At 41.3% G+C, this 27,976-nt stretch overlaps 2 protein-coding genes across 3 annotated transcripts; one reads left to right on the top strand and one right to left on the bottom strand.

The window, feature by feature from the left end:
• Positions 1–11: 11 nt before the first annotated feature.
• LOC130121784 (UPF0729 protein C18orf32 homolog) lies at positions 12–7,084 on the bottom strand. Its single transcript, XM_056290675.1, has 3 exons — positions 6,977–7,084; positions 5,567–5,782; positions 12–358 (listed from the first exon to the last, which is right to left on the bottom strand). Exons 2-3 carry the CDS (start codon positions 5,744–5,746, stop codon positions 293–295), a joined length of 246 nt encoding a protein of 81 aa, XP_056146650.1. The 5' UTR covers positions 5,747–5,782; positions 6,977–7,084; the 3' UTR covers positions 12–292.
• Positions 6,696–24,354, top strand: rad1 (RAD1 homolog (S. pombe)). 2 transcript variants are annotated; one of them, XM_056290674.1, is made up of 7 exons: positions 6,696–6,720; positions 13,716–13,917; positions 18,595–18,703; positions 21,135–21,292; positions 22,159–22,259; positions 23,604–23,702; positions 23,897–24,354. In XM_056290674.1, the coding sequence occupies exons 2-7, from the start codon at positions 13,723–13,725 to the stop codon at positions 24,072–24,074; spliced, it is 840 nt and encodes a 279-aa protein (XP_056146649.1). In that variant the 5' UTR covers positions 6,696–6,720; positions 13,716–13,722; the 3' UTR covers positions 24,075–24,354. The 2 variants fall into 2 exon arrangements, with proteins under 2 accessions (XP_056146649.1, XP_056146648.1); XM_056290673.1 differs by lacking the exon at positions 6,696–6,720 and adding an exon at positions 7,110–7,145.
• The last annotated feature ends 3,622 nt before the right edge of the window (positions 24,355–27,976 follow it).

Here is a 27,976-nt window from a genome sequence, read left to right as displayed (position 1 = left end):
CAGAAGCAAAAAGAATCTGCTTTTTTTTAAACAGTAATATTTCTTTTTATTCATTGATTAAACTCTGATTTAGAAAAAAATCTTAAGAATTATGTACTAACTCAAGACAGATTGTATACTTACGATAAATTATGACAACAGTGTTTAAATAAGATCATGGTACAACAGCTTCATTGGCTTTCCATACTTGCTTTCAAACAATAATAAACATGTCTAAGTTAATATATTTTCTCTGTCACATATTGAAATATTTACACAATTTCAGATTGAATTCAACAGTTGAAATATGCTGTCAATCAGTCTTCTTATCCACTCCTGTAATCGATCCGTTGGTGGTGGCCTCTCCATTACTTTCAGGCTGAAATAAATGACAAATAAAAACAACCAATAAGTCCGCATATTTTATCAGCGACTGAAATTGAAGTCATTAAGTTATATTTGTTAAAACCCGCCCTTAATTCTCAAGTTTTGATCCCTTCAATAATGTATGCATGGGCAGTGTACAACAAGAAAAATACGATAAACAGTGCAAGGTGAAAAAGCCAAAGATAAAAAAAAAAGTTAGAATAGAGCAAAGAAAACAGGGGGGGAAATGCAGAAACATCCTTTTGATAAACTACTAACAATGGGTCTTATTTAGATACAAAGCCCCCCACGGATGTTGCATGTTTCTCATTCACACACAGTCATGTTTGGCAGGCTGGGACAACTAATTTTTTCAAACGTTTTGCTTCCTGAAAAAAAAAATCAATTTTGATAGACAATATCAAGCTGAACACAAAAACAATTTCAGATTTGCTGTATCATGTAGGAATTTGGAGAAACATTAAAATGACTTTAATCGAATTTAACACGTTTAATCGCATAATGATGCTGACACACTGTGTTAGTTAGTTCAACTGAGCTTAAAATGTTTTGCAGCTGATTTTCGCTTGTACTCAGCATCTGGTGCCTCTCATGTCAGTGTCCAACAATAGTTGGCAAGCATTGATGGATTCCAGCTGCCCTGATACCTCTTTTCATTAGTCACAATGTCCTGGTGAAACCTTTCACCATGTTCGTCACTGACTGCACCAAGATCAGCAGGGAAGGAGTCCAAGTGTGAATGCAGAAAATGAATTTTCAATGACATGTTGCACATCATGTTTTTGTGTGCTTTAAGCATGTTGTCAAGCAGGTCAATGTAGTTTGGTGCTCTGTAGTTGCCAAGAAAATTCCCAACAACATCCTTAAATGCCTTCCATGCTGTTTTCTCTGGCCCCACTAGCAGATCATCTAACTCCTGGTCCTTGATGACCTGTCTAATTTGTGGACCAACAAAAATGCCTTCCTTAATCTTGGCATCAGTTATTCTTGGAAACATCTGTCTCAAATAGCAAAATCCATCACATTCTTTGTTCATTGCTTTCACAACATTTTTCATCAATCCAAGTTTTATATGAAGAGGGGGCAGAAATATATTTGTAGGGTCGACAAACAGTTTATGCACCACACTTTCCTGCCTTGGAACGAAATGCTTACGGAACGGCCATGTCTTTTTAATATAATGTTGTAGGAGTCGGGAAATTATCGAGTCAGTCAATTCCCTCTTTGACTGCACCTCACCATGGCTGTTTATTCACAAACAAACAAAAGAAAAAGACAAAAAAGTGACTAAAGTGAGGGGCTTAAATAATGGGGAAAACAGGTGTGCCCAATCACCTAATGGATGACGTTGACCAGGTCACAATAATACATAGTGATTACTGGGCATGCAGAATGGAGCCAGTAATCATAGCACCATGTAAAAAACAGGTTTCTGTGAATTATCCGCCTGAGTCAATACACAGCCCGCTACACAAGTCTCCCCAGAATTCACAAAAACCTGAAAAAGACAAAGAAAAACTCAACGGGTTGGAGCCCGGATCACCCATCCGGCCCGGCTCTGTATTATCTTCCGCCAGAGGAGTCTTAGGGGCCTTGAGGTGGCGTGAGGGCAAAGCAGGGAGAACCCCTGCCACTGGGGTTGAGCCAGCCCAACAGGCCAGTCCAAATCCAGGTGGCCTGGTTTAAGGCGGTCCAGAGAAATGTGCTCCGGCTTGCCGCCAATGTCCACTATGAAGGCATTGCCCCTAGCCTCCAAGACACGAAACGGGCCATCATAGGGCAGTCGAAGGGGTTCACGGTGGACATCATGGCGGAAGAACACATACCCCGCTGACCGCAGGCTGGCCGGAACCTGAGTTCAGAAAACGGTTCCAAAAGATAGAAATTTTTGTGCCTGGTGACCGCAAACCCCATCCTTGCACTCTTGAACCAAGTAGTTCTGCTTTAGCTTTAGACAAATCTAAGTCCCTGACCAGGTCATTTAATTCTGGCTGTGTTATCAGATGAGGATAACCAGGCATAAAGGGTTCAACATCTGGATCAGTGTTGTTTTCCACATCTGGTTCATGCTTTGTGGCATCTTCATCTGCCTCATCTAGGCTCCATGTCTCTGGTGGCTTCAGTACTTGCAAACCATCATCATGTGGCACTGGTCTTATGGCTGAAGGCAGGTTGGGGTATTCAATAGATTTCTTATTTTTAGTAGAGAAGCCAGTTACATTGGTCAGACAGAAGTAACAGTCCGTCACGTGACCCTTCTGTTCTCGCCATATCATTGGGACTGCAAATGGCACTGACTTCTGAGTCCCTCTGAGCCAAGCTCTCAGGTTGACTGCACATGTTGCACAACAAATGTGAGGAGCCCAGGGTTTCTCTTGGTCACCAATTTTGCACCCGAAGCAGAGCTTATAGGCTTTCTTAATAAATGCAGTCATGGTGCATCTTTGCGCTTTAAGCGTATGCTCGCCCCAGATGTAACAGAATGTATTCCAGCTGTTGAAACACTGACGAGACATTTCTGCTGTATTAACTCTTCATGAAGACAATAAATCCTGTTGTTAAGTAAACTCACTATGCTACTGCCTGAAGAACAGGTGCATCAACATGCCACCAAACAGCATCTGTGAATGTGAGCAGCTTTTATAGCCTGTCTGCAGCATCTAACCTGACTAAGCATGCCCAGGCATGCCTCACACAACATTTGCATAGCAACTACACTGAGTGCATACCCAGGCACGCTTGGACTGACCAAAACAGCTTGCTTTGTGGGCAATATACTAGTAGACTTAAAATATAACGGGAAATCACAAAAATATGCTATATCTACAAAACGGTAAGTGATAGGAAATTTTTAAGGCGATTTTCATGATCAGCAGCCCAAAAGCCACAAAATACACCCAAACGTGTTCGGGAAGCAAAATCTACATTGTCCAGTGAGACGGGGAGAGCTGGCCACATGCATAACACCAGGGGTGCTAGTGTTGCTTCCACCAACGACACGGTGTGTCCTTGTTTTTCAAACAACACAGTAACCCTGTGATAGGCTCTATTTCCAATGAGCATTTAATACTGCTGGTTGTGAGAAATGTGACCAGGTAGGAAAATAACATGCTACTCCTACAAATGTTTTGCCATAAAGGTCAGCATTAGCAGTTTCCTTGGACAGTTGAGGGCTCTTTATTCTCCTTGAAATGTGGAGGGATGAAATGAAAAATATGCCTTCTAGACTGACCTCGCTAAAGGAAACACTGTCCCACACACCATAATCATAATCAGTTTTGCAGTTCTTTTATTTTTACCATTAGAATTGTTGTACAATTTCAACACAAACCATTTCTAAGATGAAAATTACCATTTGAATTATTGTTTTTGACTAAGTTTATATAAGATTAAAATATCCATCCATTATCCAAACCGCTTATCCTGCTCTCAGAGTTGCGGGGATGCTGGAGCCTATCTCAGCAGTCATTGGGTGGCAGGCGGGGAGACACCTTGGACAGGCCGCCAGTCCATCACAGGGCTGACATACACACACACATTCACACCTAGGGACAATTTAGTACGGCCGATTCACATGACCTGCATGTCTTTGGACTGTGGGAGGAAACTGGAGCACCCGAAAGAAACCCACGCAGACAACGGGAGAACATGCAAACTCCACACAGAGGATGACCCAGGATGATCCCAAGGTTGGACTACCCCGGGGCTCAAACCCAGGACCTTCTTGCTGTGAAGTGACCGCGCTAACCACTGCGCCACCACGACAAGATTAAAATATATTTTTCTTCTAAATATAGACTAACCTTGAAACAACAGTTAACACAGGGGAGGGGGTGGGGGACTAGGATTTAACGACAAACAGAATCTTCTATGACTGTTGTTTTTAGGGATGCAATGATACCAATACTGATATCGGAGATCAGGTCAAATACCACCCTAAAACGGAGTAACAAGTAACTAGGTTTTTCCCAAGATTAAAGCTTGATACCAAAAGCCATGATTAAAATGTCATTCAGAAAGCAAACTGGGTTGATTTACTGTGTTTTTGGGACACGAAACCCTGTGTGTCTTCAATGGTAGAAAAAAATTGATTCTATCTCAATTATTTTACCCATTGATCCCACAGTAGTGGTCCAGGTCTGCATTGTTCAACAAAATTCCTGGATCGGATCGGTACTCGGTATTGCCCAATAAATTAAGATCCATACACAGAATCGGTATTGACAATAATAAAAAAACAAAAACAATAATGTGCATCCTTATTTGGTAATGTAGCCTTGGTAATGTAGCCAAAGCACTTTACACAAAGGCATTAAATAAGAAATACAGAATAAATTTAAAGAGCAAATTAAAAGATAAAAACAGAATTTAGTCAGTCAATGGAGGATGTATAGGACTCTAGCCTAGCTTTTAAAAGTGATAACACATGGGGCAAGTCGAAGATCTTCTGGAATTTTGTTCCAGGTAAGTGTAGCATAATGTTCTTTGGTACAACATATAGTGCAACCTGGACACATCATCAGTAATGAACCTGAGGTCAGCAGGTGTTTAACTAAATGCTACTAACTAAATGTTGACTTGATGGGGCCATTAAGGAAATTCCGGCGCATCCAATCACTGATTTATTCGGTGCATTTACACAGCGAATCTATGACATCATAGTCATTTGAATAAAGAGCTGAGTAAATTTGGGTGTCCTCTGCATAATTTTGGCAAGAGATTTTATCATTTTGCATAATTTGGCCTAATAGGAGTGTGTACAAATATGACACAGGGACATTACTGAGAAAGAGCATACATATGTATACCTTCAATGAATGAAGCCTGTTTTAAAAAACCAAGCCTACTAGTGTTTGTGCGTATGCACCTGTTGCTCCCACTTTATTGTGTGCTTTGTTAAATCTATTTCATCTTGATGATAGGCTGTATGGGAATTTTCAATAGTTTTCATCTATTTGTTCCATAAGAATACGGTGTGCATACACATGCACTTGCAAAAGATGTGGGCAGTGCTCTACCAGTTAGTAAGGCAAACATTTTCCAACTTAAAACATACTGTAAAATAAATAGCAAAAGCACTAAGTACAACGGTTTTGTTGTTAGAATCAATTTATCTGTACCCACACACCTGCAAAAGGTTTTTCATTCTGGATTAACTGAACCAGTGTTTGTTTTTTAAATCATCATGATATTGATTTACCTTGCATGAGCCATTACTTTGAGGAACAGCTTTTTGTTCCCCTGTACCAGTTTCCTGGACTGCTTTTTTGGTCCAAAACTTGTTCATTATGGGAGAAATGAAAGGATAGAGAATAGGCTCCAGGAACCTCTTGTAGACCCATAACAGGACAGGAATCACAATGCAGGGAATGCACACCATCTCTGTGGCTTAGACTGGCAACCTAACACAATGAACCTGCAACAGGGAAGGTGGATTAAGGCTGTCAAAAAGGGTCATCACAATGCAGCTTTACCTAACTGCAAATAAGTCACATATCAAGAACAGAACAACATTTCTATTTTGTTTACACCGAATGCAACTTACTTAACAAATAAGAAATGTGGAAGATGCATTGATTTCATTGTCATGTTTTTGAAGTGGACAAGATGACTATGCAGAACTATGTATAAAACAGTGGTACCCATCATGTGCCATCACAGTTTAGTTCTCCTCTTCAGATGAAGGTGTGCTAATCAGTGAAATCAGCTGGTGTGGAGTCTAGATAGAATGAAAACCTACATACCCCCAGCCCTTTATGGCACATGGTTGAGTACCACTTGTCTAAAACATAAATTTACCAAATAACAAACCTATAGGCCAGGTAAGAATGGGGGGGGGGGGTTATGACAATTTTTAGATAGATAAAGAACTTTGGAAGCTCTTTATATAACACAATGATAAAAAGAAATACAAATAAAAAACACATTTTTACATATGTTGTAGGCTTATATTATTTAAAAGAATGTTTTCATGAAGAGTCTCAAATACGGCAGTTTTGACTATCAAATATTTTCCTACACTGCTTTATCAAGTTTGCTTCATATTATAGCCAAATATGACATGTATGACATTTGAAGAGTTTCACCATTGGGTAACTTTAGTTTTTCATTATCAGGCAGACGTCAATTAATTTACTTTTTCATTTAAAACAGTTGTCACTGGATAATTACCAGCAAATAAAACAATAATAAACCTTAAGATACTGATGAGGTACCACTGACGCAACTGGATCGACATTTTAGAAACGCGAACACAAGTTTTTCGCTCTGCTAGATGTACCCTGTTCATGCTCATTATTCTGGAGGATCCACGGGAAGCCGACAAAACCAGGACACCAGGTTGGACGACGTAGTGTAAGTTCTGTCCGTTTTTTATCATATTAACATGTAACGCATATATGAATACACGTTGACCAAAGTTTACCTTTCGTACAAAACGAAATTTGACAACAAATTATGTGCTATAGGCTACTATTACTTTGCGCCTTGTCGGACAACCCGGAGCATTAACGTTATCTGTAGCCAGGTGTTAGCACTGCCTTATGTAGTTAATATTCACGATTATTACAAGCTTTCTATCTTCACTAAATAGAAGAATTACGATTCTTACCTTTACAAAACAAGTAATAAAAAGTCAGGAAGTGTTTATGGCGTGTCGGTTGGTTGCCAGCTGCCTAAGCTCTGCGGTGTGATGGCGCATGCGCGTGGTGCAATCGTCTCTTCCGCCCAGAAAAGAAAGTACGGAAGTTGCGTTATAACAGGGCGCCTTTCTTCAAAAGGTAAGCGACGTAACTCACGCTAAATTTTATTTTGGAAGTGAACAAAACATCTTCATCACTGCCGAACAGATATGCGTTGAAACATGAGCGAATGTGGGTTATCCTAACAGAAGACACGGCGTTCGGCTACATCTGTTCGGCTAAGTATAGACCTATATGTAGACCTCCAGTATAGACCTCCATCTATTAATGTGCGCCGTTCTTGGAGATCACAGCAACATCGAATGTAAAAACTACCTGTCGTGTATCTCGTAAATCTTTATCAGATTACTAGTTAGGGCTCACCAATTAGGTACCGTCTCACTAGCACCGAAAATGTATTTTTAGTCTATTAATTGTGACGATGTCGAAGGGAATCCAGTCGACGAGGTTTCCATGAAAGTTTGGTGACGTAAAATGTCTTTATGCATGCTCAATGATCCAGGTAGGGAAAATAATCCATAAAGGAAAGCTGAATCAGTTCATCTGGACACAACGTTTATTGAGAGAGAGACGTTTCATCACTCATCTAAGTGACCTCTTCAGTCTCAACTGACTGCAGGTATCAACATCGCGTCTCAGTTGCTTACATACTGCGCCAGAAATTGCTCCGCCCCAAGGATCGGGTCCCCCGGCACAAACAGAGCAATGTAGTATCCGCTGTTGAGTGCCAGGAGGATTGCCGTGACTTGTAGATCGGGGAAACCAAACAGAAACTGGCCAAGAGAATGGCACAACACAGAAGAGCTAACGCGTCAGGCCAGGACTCCGAAGTCTACACTCATCTACAGGCCAGTGGCCACTCTTTCAAGGATGAGGATGTGCACATCCTTGATTCAATTCAATATAATTTAGTGTCATTAATATCAGTGTGCAGGAACATGTGTAAAAACGAAATGAGGGCTGCAGCTTCGCCAAACAGTGCAACAGACAGACAAACACAGTATAAGATATATACAGATGAAGACCAAAAGCTAACGATAAGTTAAAAAAAGAGCACAAGTATAAACAGATTTAGACATTCAATGGGTAGCCAGGTTCTCTTAGCATTCGTTTCGATGTCTCACTATAGGATACGTCCCCTCATGTATTCACAGAAGCATTTGTACCATTATGCCAGCCCTGATTGGCTGGCAGTCATGACGTCTGCATCAGGGCCCTGCACCTTATATATGACTGACGCAGCGTCACTCATCTTTCAATCACCTCTTCTCGCTTCAGGCGAAAGCAACTCTCACCTGTATCTAAGCTAACTAGCTAAACTGTCCTCAGACTGGAGGGTTGGTGCTAGAATGCATTGTCTGGAAGAAGGTTGGAGGGAACTCCGCTGCACGTCATCAAATGCTCACAGCGGAATCGACCAATCTTATAATTAGGTAGGGACTTGGGTAGGGCTAGTTCAGTTTAGGAACAGCGGGAAACAGTAGATTGATGTTAGACGCAGCTCGGGCTTTCGGCCCTCGCGCGCATTCACTCGTCCATGGGGGTCCTGAGCCTGCGGCCTCGCTCCTTAGATGCAGATCGGGCCTTCGGCCCTCGCATCTTTACTAACCAACTCTACAGCTAAATAACTATAAAGCTAGTGTTAAACACCGCTAGCTAGCAGCATAATCCATGAGTCGAAGGACCCTGAGTCAATATTGGTCGATTCTGCTGTGAGCATTTGATGACGTGCAGCGGAATTTCCACCCACCTCCCTCCGGACGATGCATTCTAGCACCAACCAGACCGGAGTGGACACCTCCGTCGCCGGGCGCTCGCCGCTAAGATACCGGTACAACTGCCTTCACCATAGCATAATTTTTTTTCTTACTCTGACCTGTCCCCAAACAGCAGAGTATTTCTGCTTTTACAAGCTAGCTAGCAGCCGAGCTCCTGCCCAATGATCACCAAACCCGGGCACGGGATCCATCACCTACCCGTCTGTGCACCCCACCCCCTGTGGGGTTGCGGTTTTCGGGTTCGCGACATGAGGCGTTAACTTGGCTACTCCGAGCAAGCTAACGATACTGGGAACCTGCGGTCACCTCACTGCTTGCCCACCAGTGGAGCTAACTAATGAGATTATTTTACTCTGGCCTTTCCCCAAACAGCGGAGTATTTCTGCTTCTACAAGCTAGCTAGCACGTTAACTTTGCTACTCCGAGCAAGCTAACGATACCGGGAACCTGCGGTCACCTCACTGCTTGCCTACTGTTGGATCTAATTAATGAAATTATCCCTCCAGATAATTGTTTTAAAACTTTAGCACGCCAACTAAATTAGTACAGCTACCAAGCTGCTTCCCACCTTGGAGCAAGGTGATTATGCCCACCTGTGGAAACAGAATTTCGAGCAAAGACACACACATCTAGTGCTGCAACTAACGACTGTTTTGATCGTCGACAAGTCATCGATTATTGAAACGATTAATCGACTAGACATAATGAATCGAACAAAACAATAGCTCTATTTAGCTTTCAGCTTTTAAATTTAGCTTGAGGTTGTTTTAGGCATGTGCTAACTAGCAATAAAGACAATAAAGAAGAATACTTCATTCAAAAATACATCTTTTATTGAAGTTTGCTGCTCATTAGGCTACTACTGATACAAAAGATGAATAAAAAAAAATCAAGTGTTTGAATTTTCCATTTAAAACCAAGGACAGGCAAAGTGCTGATATAGAAAATAAAAAGTATCAATTTTTTTTCGTGTAAACCAAGGACAAGCAAAGTAGCAGCAGCAATAAAAATAAACAACAAAACAATGAACAAAAATATTTTTCCCATAATAAAAAGAATAGAAAGTGCATTTTGTGCATAACATTCTGTGGTCTACAGAGTCTGTTGCAAGTTGCAACTATATGAGGCTACATGTCAGTCACAGTTTATTTGGATTGAGGAAATTCAGCATCTCCACATGGCCTCGAGTGAGGCTTGCTCTCTTTTGAGAGCAGATATTCCCCGCTGCAGAGAAGATTTGCTCTGATAGGGTGGATGTTGCAGGAATGCACAAAAGAGATCTTACCAGCTTTGATAGTGTGGGAAAACGCCCCTAATTTTCCCTCCACCATCTGAGAGGGTCTTCCTTTTTGGATATTGCTGGCTCTGAGAAGTACATCTGATCTTAATTTCTCACCGTTTGGATCTTTTGGTCTTCCTGGGTTTTCTCTTCCTCCTCACTCAGACTGTCTGTGTCAGATTGAAGGAGGTTATCCAGTGCTGATTTTTCCCCCTGGATCACTGACCTTCCTCTGCTGTTGCTTGGAGTCGCAGCCATGTATCCCAGTCTCCTCTGCTTCTTTGATGGCAATGACTTCAACTGTCCCTTGCACCCTTGTGCCATCTTCAGCTGCCATAAACGTCAGCTGTCAGAATCTTAGGTCAATGGCAGTGGACAGAGGCCCAACCATGTTGTTCTTCCAGCATTCGCATTGCTGCCACCATATTGGACCCATTGTCATAAACTCGTGCTTTTATTTGGTAGGCAAGATGTCAAATTTTTCTACCACCTTCTCCATCCATGTCATGATGTTTGCAGCAGTATGCCTCTCCTCCAGAGGCATGGTGGCAAGGTTCAAAGTCTTAATTTGCCAATCTTCAGTGATGGAATGGCAAGACGCTCCAAGATATGCCTCCGTGGCATGGCTGGTCCACACATCAGCTGTCAGTGTGAGGGAGCTGTTGACCTCTTTTTTGATCTCCTTTACCTTTAAAGACATCAGAGGTGATTTTAGTTAACATTTTGAAGTGCAACGACCCACACAGTGTACACAGTAAACATTCCACAAATCAGTTATATCTAGATTTTTATTTACATTATTGTGGCCATTTTATGATTGAATCAAATTAGATAATTGATCAGCGATCTTAATATTATTTCTTCATAAATTATGTCATTATATTAGATATATAATTGCTTATATCAAATATATAATTGCTGTTGTGTGTGTGTGTGTGTTTGTGTGTTTATTAAATGCTTACCTTCAGCAAGGTTGTCTCATATTTCTTCTCCATCAAGTTGGTGAAATGGGTTCTGGATGGCAGGGTGTATTTGGGGTTGAATTGGCGAATCATTTGTTGAAACCCTTCACCATCAACCATGGAGAGTGGCCTCATGTCATTGACCATCGTGTTTAGTATTGACTCGGTGAGGGCAGTTGCTTGCTGCGGTGTACACGCCTGCTTCTTTTGCATAAAGCCATCCATGGGTGCAGATGTCCCTGCTGGGATGTAGCGAGAAGAGATGTGCTTGTTTTGAATGACGAGTGGCACTGCGTCAGTCATATATAAGGCGCAGGGCCCTGACGCAGATGTCATGACTGCCAGCCAGTCAGGGCTGGCATAATGGTACAAATGCTTCTGTGAATATGCGAGGGGGCGTATCCCATAGTGAGACATCTCACTCATGCTACTCAGAGAACGATTGGTTTCATATAAAAATTGCAGTCACAGCATTGTAAGATGGCGACAGAAGTACTCTTACCCCCGACTCGGAACAGGGATGGTCATTGCCTCTTCACATACATAGAGTGGTGTGAAAAAGTGTTGGCCCCCTTCCTGATTTCTTATTTTTTGGCATGTTTGTCACACTTAAATGTTTCAGATCATCAAACTAATTTAAATATTAGACAAAGATAACACAAGTAAACACAAAATGCAGTTTTTTTAATGAAGGATTTTATTATTAAGGGAAAAGAAAAATCCAAACCTACATGGCCCTGTGTGAAAAAGTGATTGCCCCCCCTGTTAAAACATAAATTAAGTGTGGTTTATCACATCTTTGGAAAGCTGAGTTCAATTTCTCTAGCCATACCCAGGCCTGATTACTGCCACATCTCTTCTCAATCAAGAAATCACTTAAATAGGACCTGCCTGACAAAGTGAAGTAGACCAAAAGATCCTCAAAAGCTAGACATCATGCTGCGATCTAAAGAAATTCAGGAACAAATGAGAAACAAAGTAATTGAAATCTTATCAGTCTGGAAAAGGTTATAAAGCCATTTCTAAAGCTTTGGGTCTCCAGCGAACCACAGTGAGAGCCATTATCCACAAATGGCAAAAACATGGAACAGTGGTGAACCTTCCCAGGAGTGGCCAGCTGACCAAAATTACCCCAAGAGCGCAGCGACGACTCATCCAAGAGGCCACAAAAGACCCCACGACAAAGAACTGCAGGCCTCACTTGCCTTAGTTAAGGTCAGTGTTCATGACTCCACCATAAGAAAGAGACTGGGCAAAAATGGCCTGCATGGCAGTGTTCCAAGACGAAAACCACTGCTGAGCAAAAAGAACATAAAGGCTCATCTCAGTTTTGCCAGGAAACATCTTGATGATCCCCAAGACTTTTGGGAAAATACTCTGTGGACTGATGAGACAAAATTTGAACTTTTTGGAAGGTGTGTGTCCCATTACATCTGGCGTAAAAGTAACACAGCATTTCAGAAAAGGAACATCATACCAACAGTAAAATATGGTGGTGGTAGTGTGATGATCTGGGGCTGTTTTGCTGCTTCAGGACCTGGAAGACTTGCTGTGGTAAATGGAACCATGAATTCTGCTGTCTACCGAAAAATCCTGAAGGAGAATGTCCGGCCATCTGTTCATGACCTCAAACTGAAGCGCACTTGGGTTCTGCAGCAGGACAATGATCCAAAACACACCAGCAAGTCCACCTCTGAATGGCTTAAGAAAAACAAAATGAAGACTTTGGAGTGGCCTAGTCAAAGTCCTGACCTGAATCCGATTGAGATGCTGTGGCATGACCTTAAAAAGGCGGTTCATGCTCGGAAACCCTCCAATATGGCTGAATTACAACAATTCTGCAAAGATGAGTGAGCCAAAATTCCTCCACAGCGCTGTAAAAGACTCATTGCCAGTTATCGCAAATGCTTGATTGCAGTTGTTGCTGCTAAGGGTGGCCCAACCAGTTATTAGGTTTAGGGGGCAAACACTTTTTCACACCACTGTAGATGGCCTCTTTTACTCCCCGTTCAAACCAACGTTCCTCCCTATTGCCCAGCCACCCCAACCATGGACTGTTATCCCCCCTGTGCTCTGGGATGCACTACAGGAGCCTCAGAGCCCGCACTACCAGGCTCAAAAACAGCTTCTTTCCCCAAGCTGTTACCCACCTGAACTTTGGGTTACTTCCATAACCCCGGTTTTCAGTCATTATGCCACTTTATTGTTTATAAGGGTGGGGATACCTGCAGTCAGTTGAGACTGAAGAGGTCAGTTAGACGAGTGATGAAAAGTTTCTCTCAATAAACATGTCTATAGGAACCGATTTCAACTTTCTTTGATAGTGATGTAGACTCGGTAGATCGAATGTATCCTACAATAAATAGTTGACCCTAATGTGATGTGGAAGTTGTTAAGCCTCAATGTATATATGTTTACAAGTAATAAAAAGAAAATCAAAAAGCCACTATTTTCTCTTCTATACATGCATAGAAAGAGGAAATGGCATACGTTGGAGCCTACTGAAGGTCTATATTTTTGATACAGTGGATTATAAGATTTTTTCCTGTTTTATTCATTGTGTACAACCATGTGGCATCTAGAAACATTCACTGGGTGATCTGTTAACCTTTACCTATTTTCCTTCCAGTTTAGTAATGCCTCTGTCAACTAAGCGGCAGGCTGATGATGATCAATACATCTTTGTGGCCAGTTTGGATAATGCCCGGAATCTTTCAAACATATTGAAGGCGATCACCTTCAAAGATCATGCCATCTTCAGAGCCACTTCTAATGGACTGACAGTTACTGTGGAGGACACCAAATGTCTTCAAGCCAATGCCTTCATTCAGGTGCGTTCATTTTTGTGTGTGTGTGTCTGAGTGTTCACGTCTATGCATTCATGTGAATGTTTGTATATAGGTCTAGGTATCTAACAAAATGTGGCACAGCCACAGAGGAGAGTCTGGATTCCACCATGTCTGCACAAAAGGACATATCTAGCTCTAATGCCCTAACATGGAACGAATGTCACAGAAAATAATATACATGACTATTGTGTTGCATTGAAAACTACCCCAGAAATGAAAAACACTTCCAAGAGATTCAAAGAAAGTTAAATCAGTTCATCTGAGCACAACGTTTATTGAGAGAGAAATGTTTCATCACTCATCTAAGTGACCTCTTCAGTCTCAACTGACTGCAGGTATCCCCACCTTTATGAACAATACTGTGACATAACAACAGAAAACAATCGGTTTCATATGCAATTGCCATGAGCATTAGCTAGAGTTTCAATGGCAATGTGTACTGTTCACAGAGGATTGGAGAATGGTTGCAATCACAGCATTGTAAGATGGTGAGAAATGTACTCTTAGGCCCCCCTCGGTTTAGGGATGGTTGTTCCCTCTTCACATAGATGGCCTCTTCGACTCCCTGTTCAAACCAGCACTACTTCCTATTAGGGGTGGGAATATCGAGGCACCTCACTATTCAATGTGATTCTGATTCAGAGGGCTACGATATGATTATAAAACTTCATCAACATTTTTGATTTCTATACATGATTTATTTATTTATTATTATTATTATTTTTTTTTTTTTTTTTTATGGTGACAGGCATGGGTGCAAGTCCATGAATACTGGGATGGCCTCCAGCACTTTACCTGTGCCTCAATCCATAGGGTTAGTGGTTGTGTCAGGAAGGGCATCTGACGTAAAATTTTGCCAAATCATTATGCAGATTGACTAGACTGCCATCGGTGCTGTGCCCTCACATGGTACCGATGGAAACTATTAAATCCGCTGTGGTGACCCCTGGGAAACAGTGAACAAGCCGAAAGAAGAAGAAGAATACATGATTTATTTTTTCTCACTGTGTGACTACTTGCTACATTTAAAACATAGCACATTTGTAATGAGCCATAATTAAAATAAACAGATGAATTTACTTCCATTATATTTTTATTAATACAGTAACACATGAAAGAGATGTATCGACTGAAAGGTCAGGTTTCCTGGCGTTGCAAAGAACCAACAAGAAAAGAAACAAAAGTGTGCCTGCAGCAGCACCGTTGTTGTAAATTAACACAAGCTTCAGCAAGACTTCAGCAATCACTTGATAACATAAAAAGCTGCCCTCATCCACAAATAAATAATAAAGACTTCAAGCAAAATCATCCTGTTATGGGCAATGAGCCCAGAACCACTCAGACAAAAACAAAAAAAACAACATTTTGCCGTATATTAAATTCAAAACAGCTTTCATACAAAAACAGAGAATTCCGTACCAGCTCTTACACAAAACTAACACTTTCTGTGGAATATGTGGTAAAACAATAAATAATGGAGAAAATATAAATAATAGGCCACAATGAAATCATGGAAATTCATGGAAGTGCAACATAGCAAATGTTTTTTAGCTGGTGAATGCTGGAATGTGTAAGTTATTGTGTGAGAACAGGAATTGGTCTACATGCTTCGGTGTAAGTGTGCTCCGCTGTGCAGTAACTATATTCTCTGCACATGAGATATGAGCTGCCAGTTATCGGTAATAAAGTGCGCAGTTAATATGGTATTTAATATGGTATTTCTCCCCTTCCCCGGCTGCTGTGTCAGTGGGGACGTTGTCAGCTCGGTGGTACAGTCCTGATAACTCCTAGTTTGTGCCCCAGTGGATGATGAGAGTCAAACTATAAGTACTGATCAGTATATGTTGCTTTACAGTAAATAACAAACAAATGTCGCCCATCACTAATTGCAATTTCACAGTCTAAGAAGGCTAACCTTTAATGTTTCAAGTCCTCCCTGGTGAACTTGATGTGGTTGTCCGCAGAGTTAATATGCTTGGGGAAATGCGGTACGTCCTGAGATTTAATTTTAAACCCACATTAACCCACTTTTATTCCACTGTATTGTTTATAAGGGTGGGGATACCTGCAGTCAGTTGAGACTGAAGAGGTTATAAAATGTTTCTCTCTCAATAAACATTGTGTCCAGATGAACTGATTCAACTGTCTTTAATTTTTCTTAACTAGATTATTGAGCTTGGATAAAGACACTTACAAGAGAAATTGAAGGAACAGTTTACATGGAGCAGCTCTGCAAGCATACAAACCAATGAAATACAAGATGTGCTTTACACAGCCTCTGTGGCAACAAAATATTTTTCATTGTCAACACTGTATCATCCAGCAGTCACTTGGGGTCGAGTATGACTGTCCTCCTTCTAGGAATTTGCAGGTCTTCAGGTGGGCATAGAGGCTGATCCTGGGGCTGCATGTATTGGGGCAACGTGGGCAAGGGTTTGAAGAAGTAGTTGAGGATGTGGTTTGGTGCCTTTCTGGTAACTCGCTCCTTTCTGGGTCTGCGCTTGTTTTCAGCAGCATAGTGGAGATCATGGTTGTAGCGCCAAGCACCCTCATGGACAGCTAGTCTCAAGGCCTCTCTGTTTTTTTGCTGCTTGTTCCCAGGTGTTAAGGTCAATGCCAAACCTTTTAATGTGAGCACTGGTGTTATCTTTATATTTCTTCTTTTGTCCTCCTGGGGCACAGCGTCCAATCATGAGCTCAGATTAAAGGACCTGTTTTGGGAGGCAAGAGTCAGACATGTGGAGGAGATGGCCAGTCCTTCTCAACTGTTGTTGTGCGATGGTGGCAGTTATAGTAGGCACATGTTGGCCTCCTCAAGGACGCTGAAGTTGGTGTGATTATTCTCCCAGCTGATCTTAAGAATCCTCCTGAGGCATCGCTGTTGGTATGCCTCGAGTGCCTTCAGGTGCCTGCTATATGTGGTCCAGGTTACTGACCCATACAGTATGTTTGGCAGCACTACAGCTTTGTACATCACAATTTTTGTTCTGGCCTGAAAGTCGCTGTTTTCAAAAACCCTTTTTGTCAATCTTGAGAAGGCCCGGCTGGCACAACTGAGACGATGGTGTATAGCAATGTCAATGTTGGCTTTGGAGGAGAGAAGGCTGCCAAAATATGGGAACTATTCCACGTTTTCAGTCTGGTGTTGTCTACAGAGATGTATGGGGGCAGAGCAGGCATATATCTGGTGAATGGGGCTTGGTAGAGTATATGAGTCTTTTTTATGTTAATGGCCAGGCAAAGCTGCTTGTATGCCTTCGCAAAGGCGTCCAGTATGTTCTGTAGTTCCTCTTCTACGAGGGATACTAAGGCATTTTATCAGCCTACTTCAGCTTTATGATGGATGTGGTGGTGGTTTTACTTTTAGCCCTGAATCTTTAATATTCAGAAGATTCCCATCAGTCCTGTACATGATTTTGACTCCCTGAGGCAGATTGGGACCCATGAGGTGGAGGATGGTAGCAATGAAGACAGAGAACAGGGTTGGGGCAATGACATAGCCTTGTTTAACTCCTGTGTGGACCTTGAAGGACTCTGTCTCATCTCCATAACTGCTGAGTATTCTAGCTGACATTAGTAGTAGCTGACATCATGTAGTAGTCATAGTATTCCGATATATGTCAGGGCAGTTTTTTTTTACAGAACCAGCCAGAGGGCCTGGTGGTTTATGGAATCAAAAGCTTTGGTTAAATCTGTGAAGGTCATGTAAAATGATTGATTCTGTTCCTGGGCGTTTTCTTGGAGTTGGCGAGTAGTAAAAATCATCTCCATGGTGCCTCTGTTAGGACGAAAACCGCCCTGGGATTCTGGACAAATTTCCTCTGATATTAGGAGGAGTCTGTTGGCCAAGACCCTAGCCGGGGGCTTTTCCTCTGGTGGAAAGCAAGGAAATGCCATGGTAGTTTCCGCACTCAGCTTTGTCCCCTTTCTTAAAGATAGAGACAATGAGTGCATCCCTGAGTTGCACAGGGATTTCCTATTTTTCCCATATTTTAAGTAGCAGGGCATGGCTATGTCTGAGGAATGTAGGCCCACCTGCCCTCAGTACTTTTGTCGGTATTCCTTCTGGACCAGCAGCCTTGTTGATTTTCATCTTCCTGATGGCATCCTGGACTTCTCTTAGACTAGGTGGTTCAGCCATGTCCTCCTCTTTGGGTTGTTGAGAGAATTATTGGAGGGCATCCATCTCTGGGCTAGAGTCTCAGTTTAAGAGGTCCTGTAGTGCTCTTCGACCTCTCTTTGATTGACTTGTCGTTTAGCAGTGTATGCCCACGTGTGTACACATATGTGAATCTTTGTTTGTAGGTCTAGGTGGCCAACAAAAACTCCAAATGTTGTGGAGCAACCACAGAGGAGGGGCTTGATTCTACCACGTCTGTACAAAAGGACATATCTGGCACTGCTATCCTAAAATGGAATGAATGTCACAAAAAAGAATATACATGACTATTGTGTTGCATTGGAAAACCACCCCAGAAATGAAAAACACTTCCAAGAGAAATTGAAGGAACAGTTTACATGGAGCAGATGTACAAGCATACAAACCAATGAAATACAGTATGTGTTTTATACAGCCTCTGTGGCAACAAAATATTCTTTTATTGTCACCACTATAATAATGATAGTCAAAGTAGTTCATTTCAATCCCTTTCTTCCCAGACTGAGATCTTCCAAGAGTTCACCATTAGAGAAAATTCAGTGGAATTTCAGGTGAATCTTGCTGTTGTACTGGACTGCCTTACTATATTTGGAGGAAGCACAGCGCCAGGTAAAGATAAAAACCTTTGAAGTGGAAGCAAAACAGTTTCTTTGAACACCTTGTCGATATGCTACCAAGTTTAAATGGTGTGAGATGACAATTGGATTTTTATACATATATATATATAGTGTTTTTTTCCAAAACCATCAATGGTGTTGTTATAAGTGCTTAACTAATGAGGAGTGGAATATCAATACAGATGCAGAACTTTTTTTCCCTGCATCTGTGTGTGTGTGTGTGTGTGTATGTATATATATATATATATATATATATGTATATATATATATATATATATATATATATATATATATATATATATATACACACTTTGCTGTACTTCCTCATTCCGCCACCAAGTCTCCTTGTATTCCTTCCTCTGTCCAGATGACACACCAAGTACCTTCCTAGCTGTCTCCCTCACTATTCCTGTAGTGCTTGTCCAGCCATCCGGCAACTCTTCGTTACCACCCAGTGCCTGTCTTAACTCCTTCCTGAACTCCAACCAACAGTCTTCCTTCTTCAACTTCCACCATTTGGACCTTGGCTCTGCCTTCATCCTCTTCCTTTTCTTGGTCTCCAAAGTCATTCTACAGACCACCATCTGATACTGCCTAGCTATGTTCTCCCCTGTCACCACCTTCTAGTCGGCAATCTCTTTCAGATTGTGCCTTCTACATAAGATATAGTCCACCTGTGTGCACTTACCGCCACTCTTTCCTCCCTCTTCTTGAAATATGTATTCACCACAGCCATTTCCATCCTTTTCGCAAAATTCACCACCACCTGTCCTTCCACATTCCTCTCCTTGACACCATACCTACCCATCACCTCCTCATCACCTCTGTTCCCTTCACCAACATAACCATTGAAGTCTACTCCAGTCACCACTCTCTCCTCCTTGGGTACACTCTCCACCACTTCATCCAACTCACTCCAGAATTCTTCTTTCTCTTCCATCTCACACCCAACTTGCAGGGCATACGTGCTGATAACATTCATCAATACACCTTTGATATCCAGCTTCATACTCATCACTCTGTCCAACACTCTTCACCTCCAACACACTCTTGACATACCCTTCCTTCAGAATTACCCCTACCCAGTTTCTCCTCACATTCCCACCATGGTAGAAGAGTTTGAACCCTCTTCCAAGGCTCCTGGCCTTACTCCCCTTCCACCTGGTCTCTTGTGCACACACAGTATACCTACCTTTCTTCGCTCCATCATATCACCTCTCTCCCTTTACCAATCATAGTGCCAACATTCAAAGTTCCAACTCTCACTTCCACACTCTTACCTTTCCTTCTCTCCCACTGCCTCTGGAAATGCCATCCCTCTCTCCTTCTCCTTTGCCCAACAGTAGCATAGTTTCTACCAGCACCCTGCTGGCCAACAGTACCGGTGGCGGTCGTTGGTAACCCAAGCCTCGACTGATTCGGTATTGAAATCTTATTTATGATCCACATATTTGATTTGGCAATTGTTTTGTGCCAGATGCCCTTCCTGATACAACCCTTCCAATTTATCCAGGCTTTGGACCAACATTAAGAATGCACTGCTTGTGCATCCTCATTGGCTGGGTTTGGAATGCTAGTAAATGGCTTTCTCTGTTACCCATTTCATAATATCTCTGGCTTGAAAAGGGTATAGCTCCTTCTGCCTTTTATTTTCAAAATCAATTTAGTCTATGTCTAATTTCTTTCAGTTTCAAGAGAATTTCTTTATTGGATGTCATTTTGTGTTCATTCTCCAAAATCTTAATTTTCTCTCCAACTTCCTTCTGGTTTTTATTTGGGGTTTTTTTCAGTCTAGAGGATATTCCTATGATTTTTATCCATATAACTGCTTTATATCCTTCCCATAAAATTAAGGGTGTTATTTCATTATTGTCATTTAGCAGGAAATATTCTTCCATATTTTTTCTAAGTTCCCTTAATATTACTTTACCTGATAAATTCGATTTATTAAGTCTCTAGTATTTAAAAAAATGTTTCTCTTCTCATATCTGTACTAAGTATAACAGGAGCATGATCACTTACTTATAGATTCAGTGTTGCAGTCCCATACTTTTTGCAGGTGTTGTTTTGATATGAGAAAGAAATCAACCCTTGAGTAACTGTCATGTGGGTTAGAGTACAAAGAGTTATCTCTTTTTTAGGGCTTTTTTTCCCAATGGATCAGTCAGCCCCAATTCTTCAATCAAGTCTGCGGTTCACATATCCACTTAACTTTTCATCTCAAAAATTCTAAACGGTTTCCTATGTTTCCCTATTAGATGGCACCTTAAAATAGTCTTCAGCTGTACTCCCTTCATTCACAAACCAGGAATTGTGCAATATGTTTGTCACACTCACCCCATGTAACCTACACCCGTGATTTCAATATCGAGTGATTGTGTAGTTAATATTTGTTTCATTATCCCCACTGTCTGTTTTGCCAGGAGTGACCACAGCCTTGAAAATGTGCTACGAGGGTTATGGCTACCCCCTGACCCTGTTTCTAGAGGAGGATGGAGTGGTGACTACATGTAAGATCAACACAGAAGAACCAGAAGAGCCCATTGACTTTAATTTCTGCAGCACCAATGTTACTAACAAGGTAGGCCATCGCTATTTCATATGGTGATAATCATTCAAAGAAAAGATGGGAGGCAGTCTGGGTAGCGTAGCGGTCTATTTCAATGCCCACCAACACAGGGATCGCAGCTGCGAATCCCCGTGCTACCTCTGGCTTGGTCGGGCATCCCTACAGACACGATTGGTAGTGTCTGCAGGTGGGAAGCCGGATGTGGGTATGTGTCCTGATCGCTGCACTAGATTTTTATGTCATTTTACACCAAAACTTCAGAAATAGAAAGTCATTATCCACACATCGTTCATGTTTAGTTCTTTAGCCTGTGACATAAGAAATCAAGTACTTGGTAGCTTAAGGTAGCTGTGATGAACTTCTCATTTTATTACTGTTGGTGACAGCTTGCAGAATTGTTTCCATTTTCTTAACTAAACAGAAAACTGTGTGCATGTTTGTTTTGAGCAAGCATAAAGAAAGGCCCTAGGAATAAAGTAATCTGATACCCTGTTTAAGGAAGAAATTTAATCAAAAATACTTGTAGAATTTATTAACAGTTTGGATGGCAGATATGGCAAAGGAGTGATTGATGAACTAACACTTGCTCAGTAAAATGAAAATGCATATAGAAGGGATTAGTAAATTTACTGAGCAAGTGTTAGTTCCTCAATCTCTCCTTTATATGTGTGTGTGTGTGTGTGTGTGTGTGTGTGTGTGTGTGTGTGTGTGTGTGTGTGGTTGTCCAGATTAGTACTAGAATATTCCAACATCTGAAGTGGCACTATCAAATACACCCATATTTCTTGTTGCTACCACATAGCCTCTACTTTTTTACTAACGGTGTGTGTTACTTTCAGCACTGTGTATAAAATATTTACCCCTGCCTCTTTGACAAGGTGATCCTGCAGTCAGACTGTCTCAAGGATGCCTTCTCTGAGCTGGATATGACCAGTGAGGTGCTGCAGATCACTATTTCTCCCAATCCTCCGTACTTCAGGTGTGCATTGTCCAGTTTTTTTTAAAAGGTTTTTGTAGTTTACATCAGGTACCGCAGTCTTATTTTTTGGACATACAGCTCTGGTTACTGGATTCAGCCAGAGGTAACATGGGGATTCGAACCGGCGATCCCCTTGTTGGTAGGCAAAAGAATAGACTGGCATGCCAGATTCAACTTTTGATTGCATGACTGCATGCCTTTTAATGGAAGGATACTTGGATCTAATTTACAGGGCCTCTCTGCTTCAGCATATCTGTAGAGAGAGAGACTGGCTTTCAGATTTTAAATCCTGCATCAGCAATTATATGGATTGAATATTCCTTATGAAATCATTCCTCAATAGGAATTTTCATTCCCTCATATTTGTCAAGATTAAAAGTCCAAATTTTATTTTGTTATGTAACTTTGAGTAAAAAAACCTATATCTTCGAACAAATCTCATCAAGCCCAATAATGTTATCAAGTAAAGCTTCTGTCCGAATCGTAGTTTTATTTAGAACAAAGCTATCGGGAAAAAAAATCTTTGAAAAAATTGTTCAGAAATAACTTTCTTGTCAGCCAACTCTTTGGCATGAATGCCTGAATGTTCATTTATTGAGAATTTATAATAAAACCTATTTTTCTTATATTAATTATGTTTATGCTCTTACACCCAACTTTTTTATTCACTCAGGGTCTGTGGGTTTTCCAAATGCCTCATCTGGATTTAAACGGGGTTTTTTTGTCTAGTGCCCTCTACCGGACCATTTTGGTAGAACACTTTCTCCTGAGAAAAGCTTTTTTCCTTCTTTAGCAGAGATGTTTAGTTGCATGACAGAGCTAGCAAAGCAAGTTTCTATTCAGTTGTCTAAGTTTGGCAAGAAGTGTTTTGGTAGATTCAATTCAATGTATTGTCATTAAAAACTGTGCAGGCACATGTTAAAAAGGAAATAAGATGGCAATAGAACTCAGATGTCTGGCTCAAAGGAAGGTGTTCTTAACTAACCGGTTTCAGAATGAAAATAAACTAGAAAGGCTTTATTTTCTAAAAGAGACATTGGTGCACCTCTAAAGATAAAACAGTGCCGGAATAGTGGAAACGTGTGAGCCAAGAGAGGGCAGCGATTTAAGTATAACTGTTAAATTTGTGAATCTGCCATTGTTCATCAACCAACCGGAAAACTTATTCGAAAGCCTTTTTTGAACCTTTTTTTAAAAAATTTTGTGTTATATTTCAATCATTAAAATAGGTAAATAATCATGAATCAATAGTTTTGTTTTTGAATTAGTAGTTACTGTCACCTCTTAATTGCCTTTCATTTATAGCATGTTAATCTGTCTCCTCTACATGTGATGTCATTTCAGGCTGTCCACGTTCGGGAACTCTGGAAATGCTCACTTTGATTTCCCCAAAGACTCAGAAATGATGGAGCTCTTCAACTGCACCAAGACACAGACTGACAGGTTGGCGTTGAGTCATGAATAATATCACTATAGTTACACAATATGCAAAGTAATGGATGATCTACCATGGATTATCTACCTTTTACCCAGGCAGCGTTAATACTTTGGCCACTGTTGTGTCTGTCCCAGTGTTGAGTTTTATGTGCTAATTAACACTTCCATATTCTGTGCCATCCTCTTTATTGACGGAGCAGATACAAAATGTCCTTGCTGAAGCCAACCACCAAGGCCTTGGCTCGGTCCTGTAAAGTCTCTGTGAGAACAGACAGCAGAGGTTTCCTCTCACTACAGTACCTGATCAGGAATGATGACGGACAGATTTGCTTTGTGGAATACTACTGCTGCCCCGACGAGGAGGGGGAAGATGAGTGATAAAGGCCTATTATGTGGCTTTATGATGGTCAGCCACATTAAAAAAAAAAAGGACAAACCATTAAAACAAGGCAGCACAGACAATGAGATGTACACAACAGTTTGGTTGTAATGAGGACAAATGGAACTGTTGAAAATGCTGCAAAAAAAAAATCCTCGTCAATGTGAATCGTTTGATTTAACATCAGATGTTTTGGTCAAAGCGGTGTTTAATGTCTTTTTACTGTTAACTCTGTATTGATATATTTTCCCATAATAAAGAAACACATTTTGTGCAGTTATGAAAGAATGATGATTTATTTTGAACACGTAAACAAGCAGGATATAACATACAGATAATCCATTGCCCATTAGCCAAGACGGCTAAACTGGCACATTTACAGAAATGTTTATTATTGTGTACGGTCCCTGTAACTTTAAACTCATCCTTGAAAGAGTGGCCACTGGCCTGTAGGTGGGTGTAGACTGCGGAGTCCTGGCCTGACGTGTTAGCCTTTCTGCGTTGTGCCATCCTCTTGGCCAGCGGTTTCCCCAATGTACAAGTCATGACAATCCTGGCACTGGAAGTCCTACATCCTAGTTTTACCCCAGAAATTACTTCAGTTAACCTAATGACTGTGCCATCGTCTTAGCAACTAAAACAGTGCACATCACATGTAGATTAGCTTGGTGAATTAATGAAAATATTTTCAGACGTTCCATGTTCACACATTCAATGTATGATTTTTTTTTAATAAGTATTAGTTGCTCAGACGCTGGTTGTGGGTGTCTGAAAGGTCTGGAAATACAAAATAAATAAAGTGCTGTACTGTGGATACATTGTGCTGCTTGTGCGACAAAATATCATGTTGACAAATGTGGTATTTTACCCATGCAAAATGTTCTCCATTTTTGGAGTGCTAATTTCATCTGGACCATCCCATCCCTGCATCCATCCATCCATTATCCAAACTGCTTATCCTGCTCTCAGGGTTGCGGGGGTGCTGGAGCCTATCCCAGCAGTCATTGGGCAGCAGGCGGAGAGACACCCTGGACAGGCCGCCAGGCCATCACAGTGCCCATGGAAAAACAACAGGAGTCTAATTGGATTTTATCCAAATATTTGAGTAAGATTTTAAAAAGGTGTTCTACTTTTCAGCAACTTATATGGGTGTTTTAACTAGTGTTTTATGTGTTCTGCTCTCCTTTTCACATCTCTTGTCCGCTCTCCAACTTCCAATTATGCAATGTCCCCTCACTGATCAATAAAGTATCATTTGTGGAGATGAGAAAAAACTAAATGCAATCAAAACATTGGGGTCTCCCGGAAAGTAGTTAGCTACCACTATGGATAACGTTTGCTAGAGTTAAATGCAAGATTTGGCACACAATGTTGTCGCTAGCAAGCTCTTGTAGAAGTCAAAGTCTCTAGCATGCTAACTACGTAAATCTGATGCTCTTTTATAATATTGTAAAAGGCTGAGGTCAAATGTAAAAACTGCTTACCTTTTTACATCGCCTCTATACCCCATTTTTCTTCCCACGCACTCTCACTCTCTCTCTCTCTCTCTCTCTCTCTCTCTCTCTCTCTCTCTCTCTCTCTCTCTCTCTCTCTCTCTCTCTCTCTCTCTCTCTCTCTCTCTCAGGTCGAAGCTCAAGCTGTAGCCTAGAACTAGACTAGACACTAGAACGATTGTGTACTGTTTTCATACAGGTATGGGGGGGGGCTTCTGATGGCAATAAATACGATATCATCTACTTGGTCGTAGCGCGGTCAGTCACACCAACAAACTACACAGCGCAGAGATCCACGCTACACTAGCGCTATGTAGCTAAGTTAAATCTCTCTGTGTAATGTTAACTTTGTAGGCCTGAGTTTTGAATGTCACACTCATTCATGCATACATAATTAAATGTATGCATGAAGGGAATTTAAAAGGAAGGGAATTTCTTAGAAATTCTAGAAATGATCGCTAAACACGATCCTATGGTAGCCAAAAACATGAAGGCACAAGGCAATGCAAAATACACAAGCAATACTATACAGAATGAAATTCTGCAGTGCTTAGCAAGTATGGTGCGTGATTCCATTGTGAAGGAAGTGAAGGAGAGTGAGGTATTCTCTGTCATTGCTGATGAAAGCAAAGATCTGCAAAAGAAGGAGCAGCTGTCATCAGTAGTTAGGTATTACTACAGTGGGGCTGTGCATGAAAGCTTTCTTGATTTCCAACATGCCCAACATCTAGATGCTAAGGGGCTCAGTGAAATCATCATCCAGTGTTTAGAAAGCTATGGCCTTCAGTACAAATCAAATCTTGTTGGACAAGGTTATGATGGGGCCTCGGTGATGAGTGACAAATACTCAGGTGTGGCAGCCAGAATTAAGACAGAGGCTAAAAATGCATTTTATGTCCACTGTAATGTGCACTGTCTGAACCTGGTCTTAGTTGACACTGTGAAGTCAGTACCAGAGGCTGATTGCTTCTTCTCACTGCTTGAGAAGCTCTATGTGAACATGTCAGGATCTTATGTGTACCAGAAATGGCTGGATATTCAAAAGGAGATGTATGGTGGCCAGCCTAGGGAGTTACAAAAACTTAGTGACACAAGATGGGCATGTAGAGAGTTGGCTTGCAGGAACTTGATAGGTTACCAGTTGTGTTGTGTGTTCTTCAAAATATAAGCACAGAAAATCATAGAGACAGATCCATCGATGCTCCAGGTTTGCTGGCACAGATTGACCTTACATTCATAGGCCTCCTTGCAACCTTCAGAAAACTTCGGAAACACAAAGCTGCTTTCTGACCTGCTACAGTCACTCTCAGTTGATTTAGCTATGGCAGTAGACATGGTGGAGTCACTTCACGATACATTTCAGGAGTACAGGACTGAGACATTTAGTAATAAACTGTGGCACGACATAGTAGAGACGGCCAAACAGTGCAATATAGCTGTTGAGAATGGTGAGAAGAAGAGATCACAAAAAGTTAGCTCCAGACTTGGTGGGTCTTATTTGACATGTACTATAGGCCTGTGCAAGGGTAATGACGACAAAGATACATTCAGACAGAAACTACTCTAACCCATCCTTGACTCCATAACTGGCGAAATGGAAAGAAGGTTCTCGAAACCTAACTGTTTCATAATGAAAGGTATACAGGGCCTAAACCCTAAAAGCAGGATGTTCCTTCAAGACGACCAGGTATTTGGCTTGGGTGAAATGTATGGTTGCAATCATGAAGATCTTACTCATGAGCTTCACCAGGCTAGGAGAATTTTACAAAGGAAGGCTGAGAGCAGGGCAGCGCAGTTGGCAAGCATTCTAGACTTGACTGTGTTTTTAGAACCGCACCAAGAGGTGTTTCATGAGCTCTTCAGGCTGTGCAAAATAGCCATAGCCCTTCCAGTCAGCAGTGCTGCCTGTGAGCGGAGCTTTTCAGCTCGAAAGCTCACTAGAACTCATTTGCGGACAACCGTGGTAGATAGCAGGCTAAGCCATTTAGGTGTGCTAAGCATTGAGGCAAGAAGAGCTAAGGCATTGAACATGGATGACTTTATAAAAGTGTTTGCAGGCCAACACAAGAACAAGCGAATTAAACTGTTTTAAATGTATCCTGGGCTGCGTTGCAAGAGGCAGCTAGTACCTTTGTAGCAAACAGAGTACATATCAAGATAGAAGTTTGTGTTGGAAGCGTTGCTTTATCAAAACAGTATGCTGAGATGGCAAATTGCAACAAAGATATTGTAATCACAGTGTGATTGGCCTCAGTGCTGCCTGTTGTTGGGTCCAACCACACTATTTATGTAACATTTCACCAACATCTTCTGAGTGATCTAAACAATGTGACAAAGGCAAAGGCATCTGTTTGTAGCTCAAACTTTTTTATTATGGTGGTATAAACACACAATATGACCTACGTATG

The sequence above is a fragment of the Lampris incognitus genome, chromosome 12 (assembly GCF_029633865.1).
Source record: "Lampris incognitus isolate fLamInc1 chromosome 12, fLamInc1.hap2, whole genome shotgun sequence".
NCBI classification, from domain to species: domain Eukaryota; kingdom Metazoa; phylum Chordata; class Actinopteri; order Lampriformes; family Lampridae; genus Lampris; species Lampris incognitus.
This window is presented reverse-complemented; position numbering and strand designations above follow the sequence as displayed.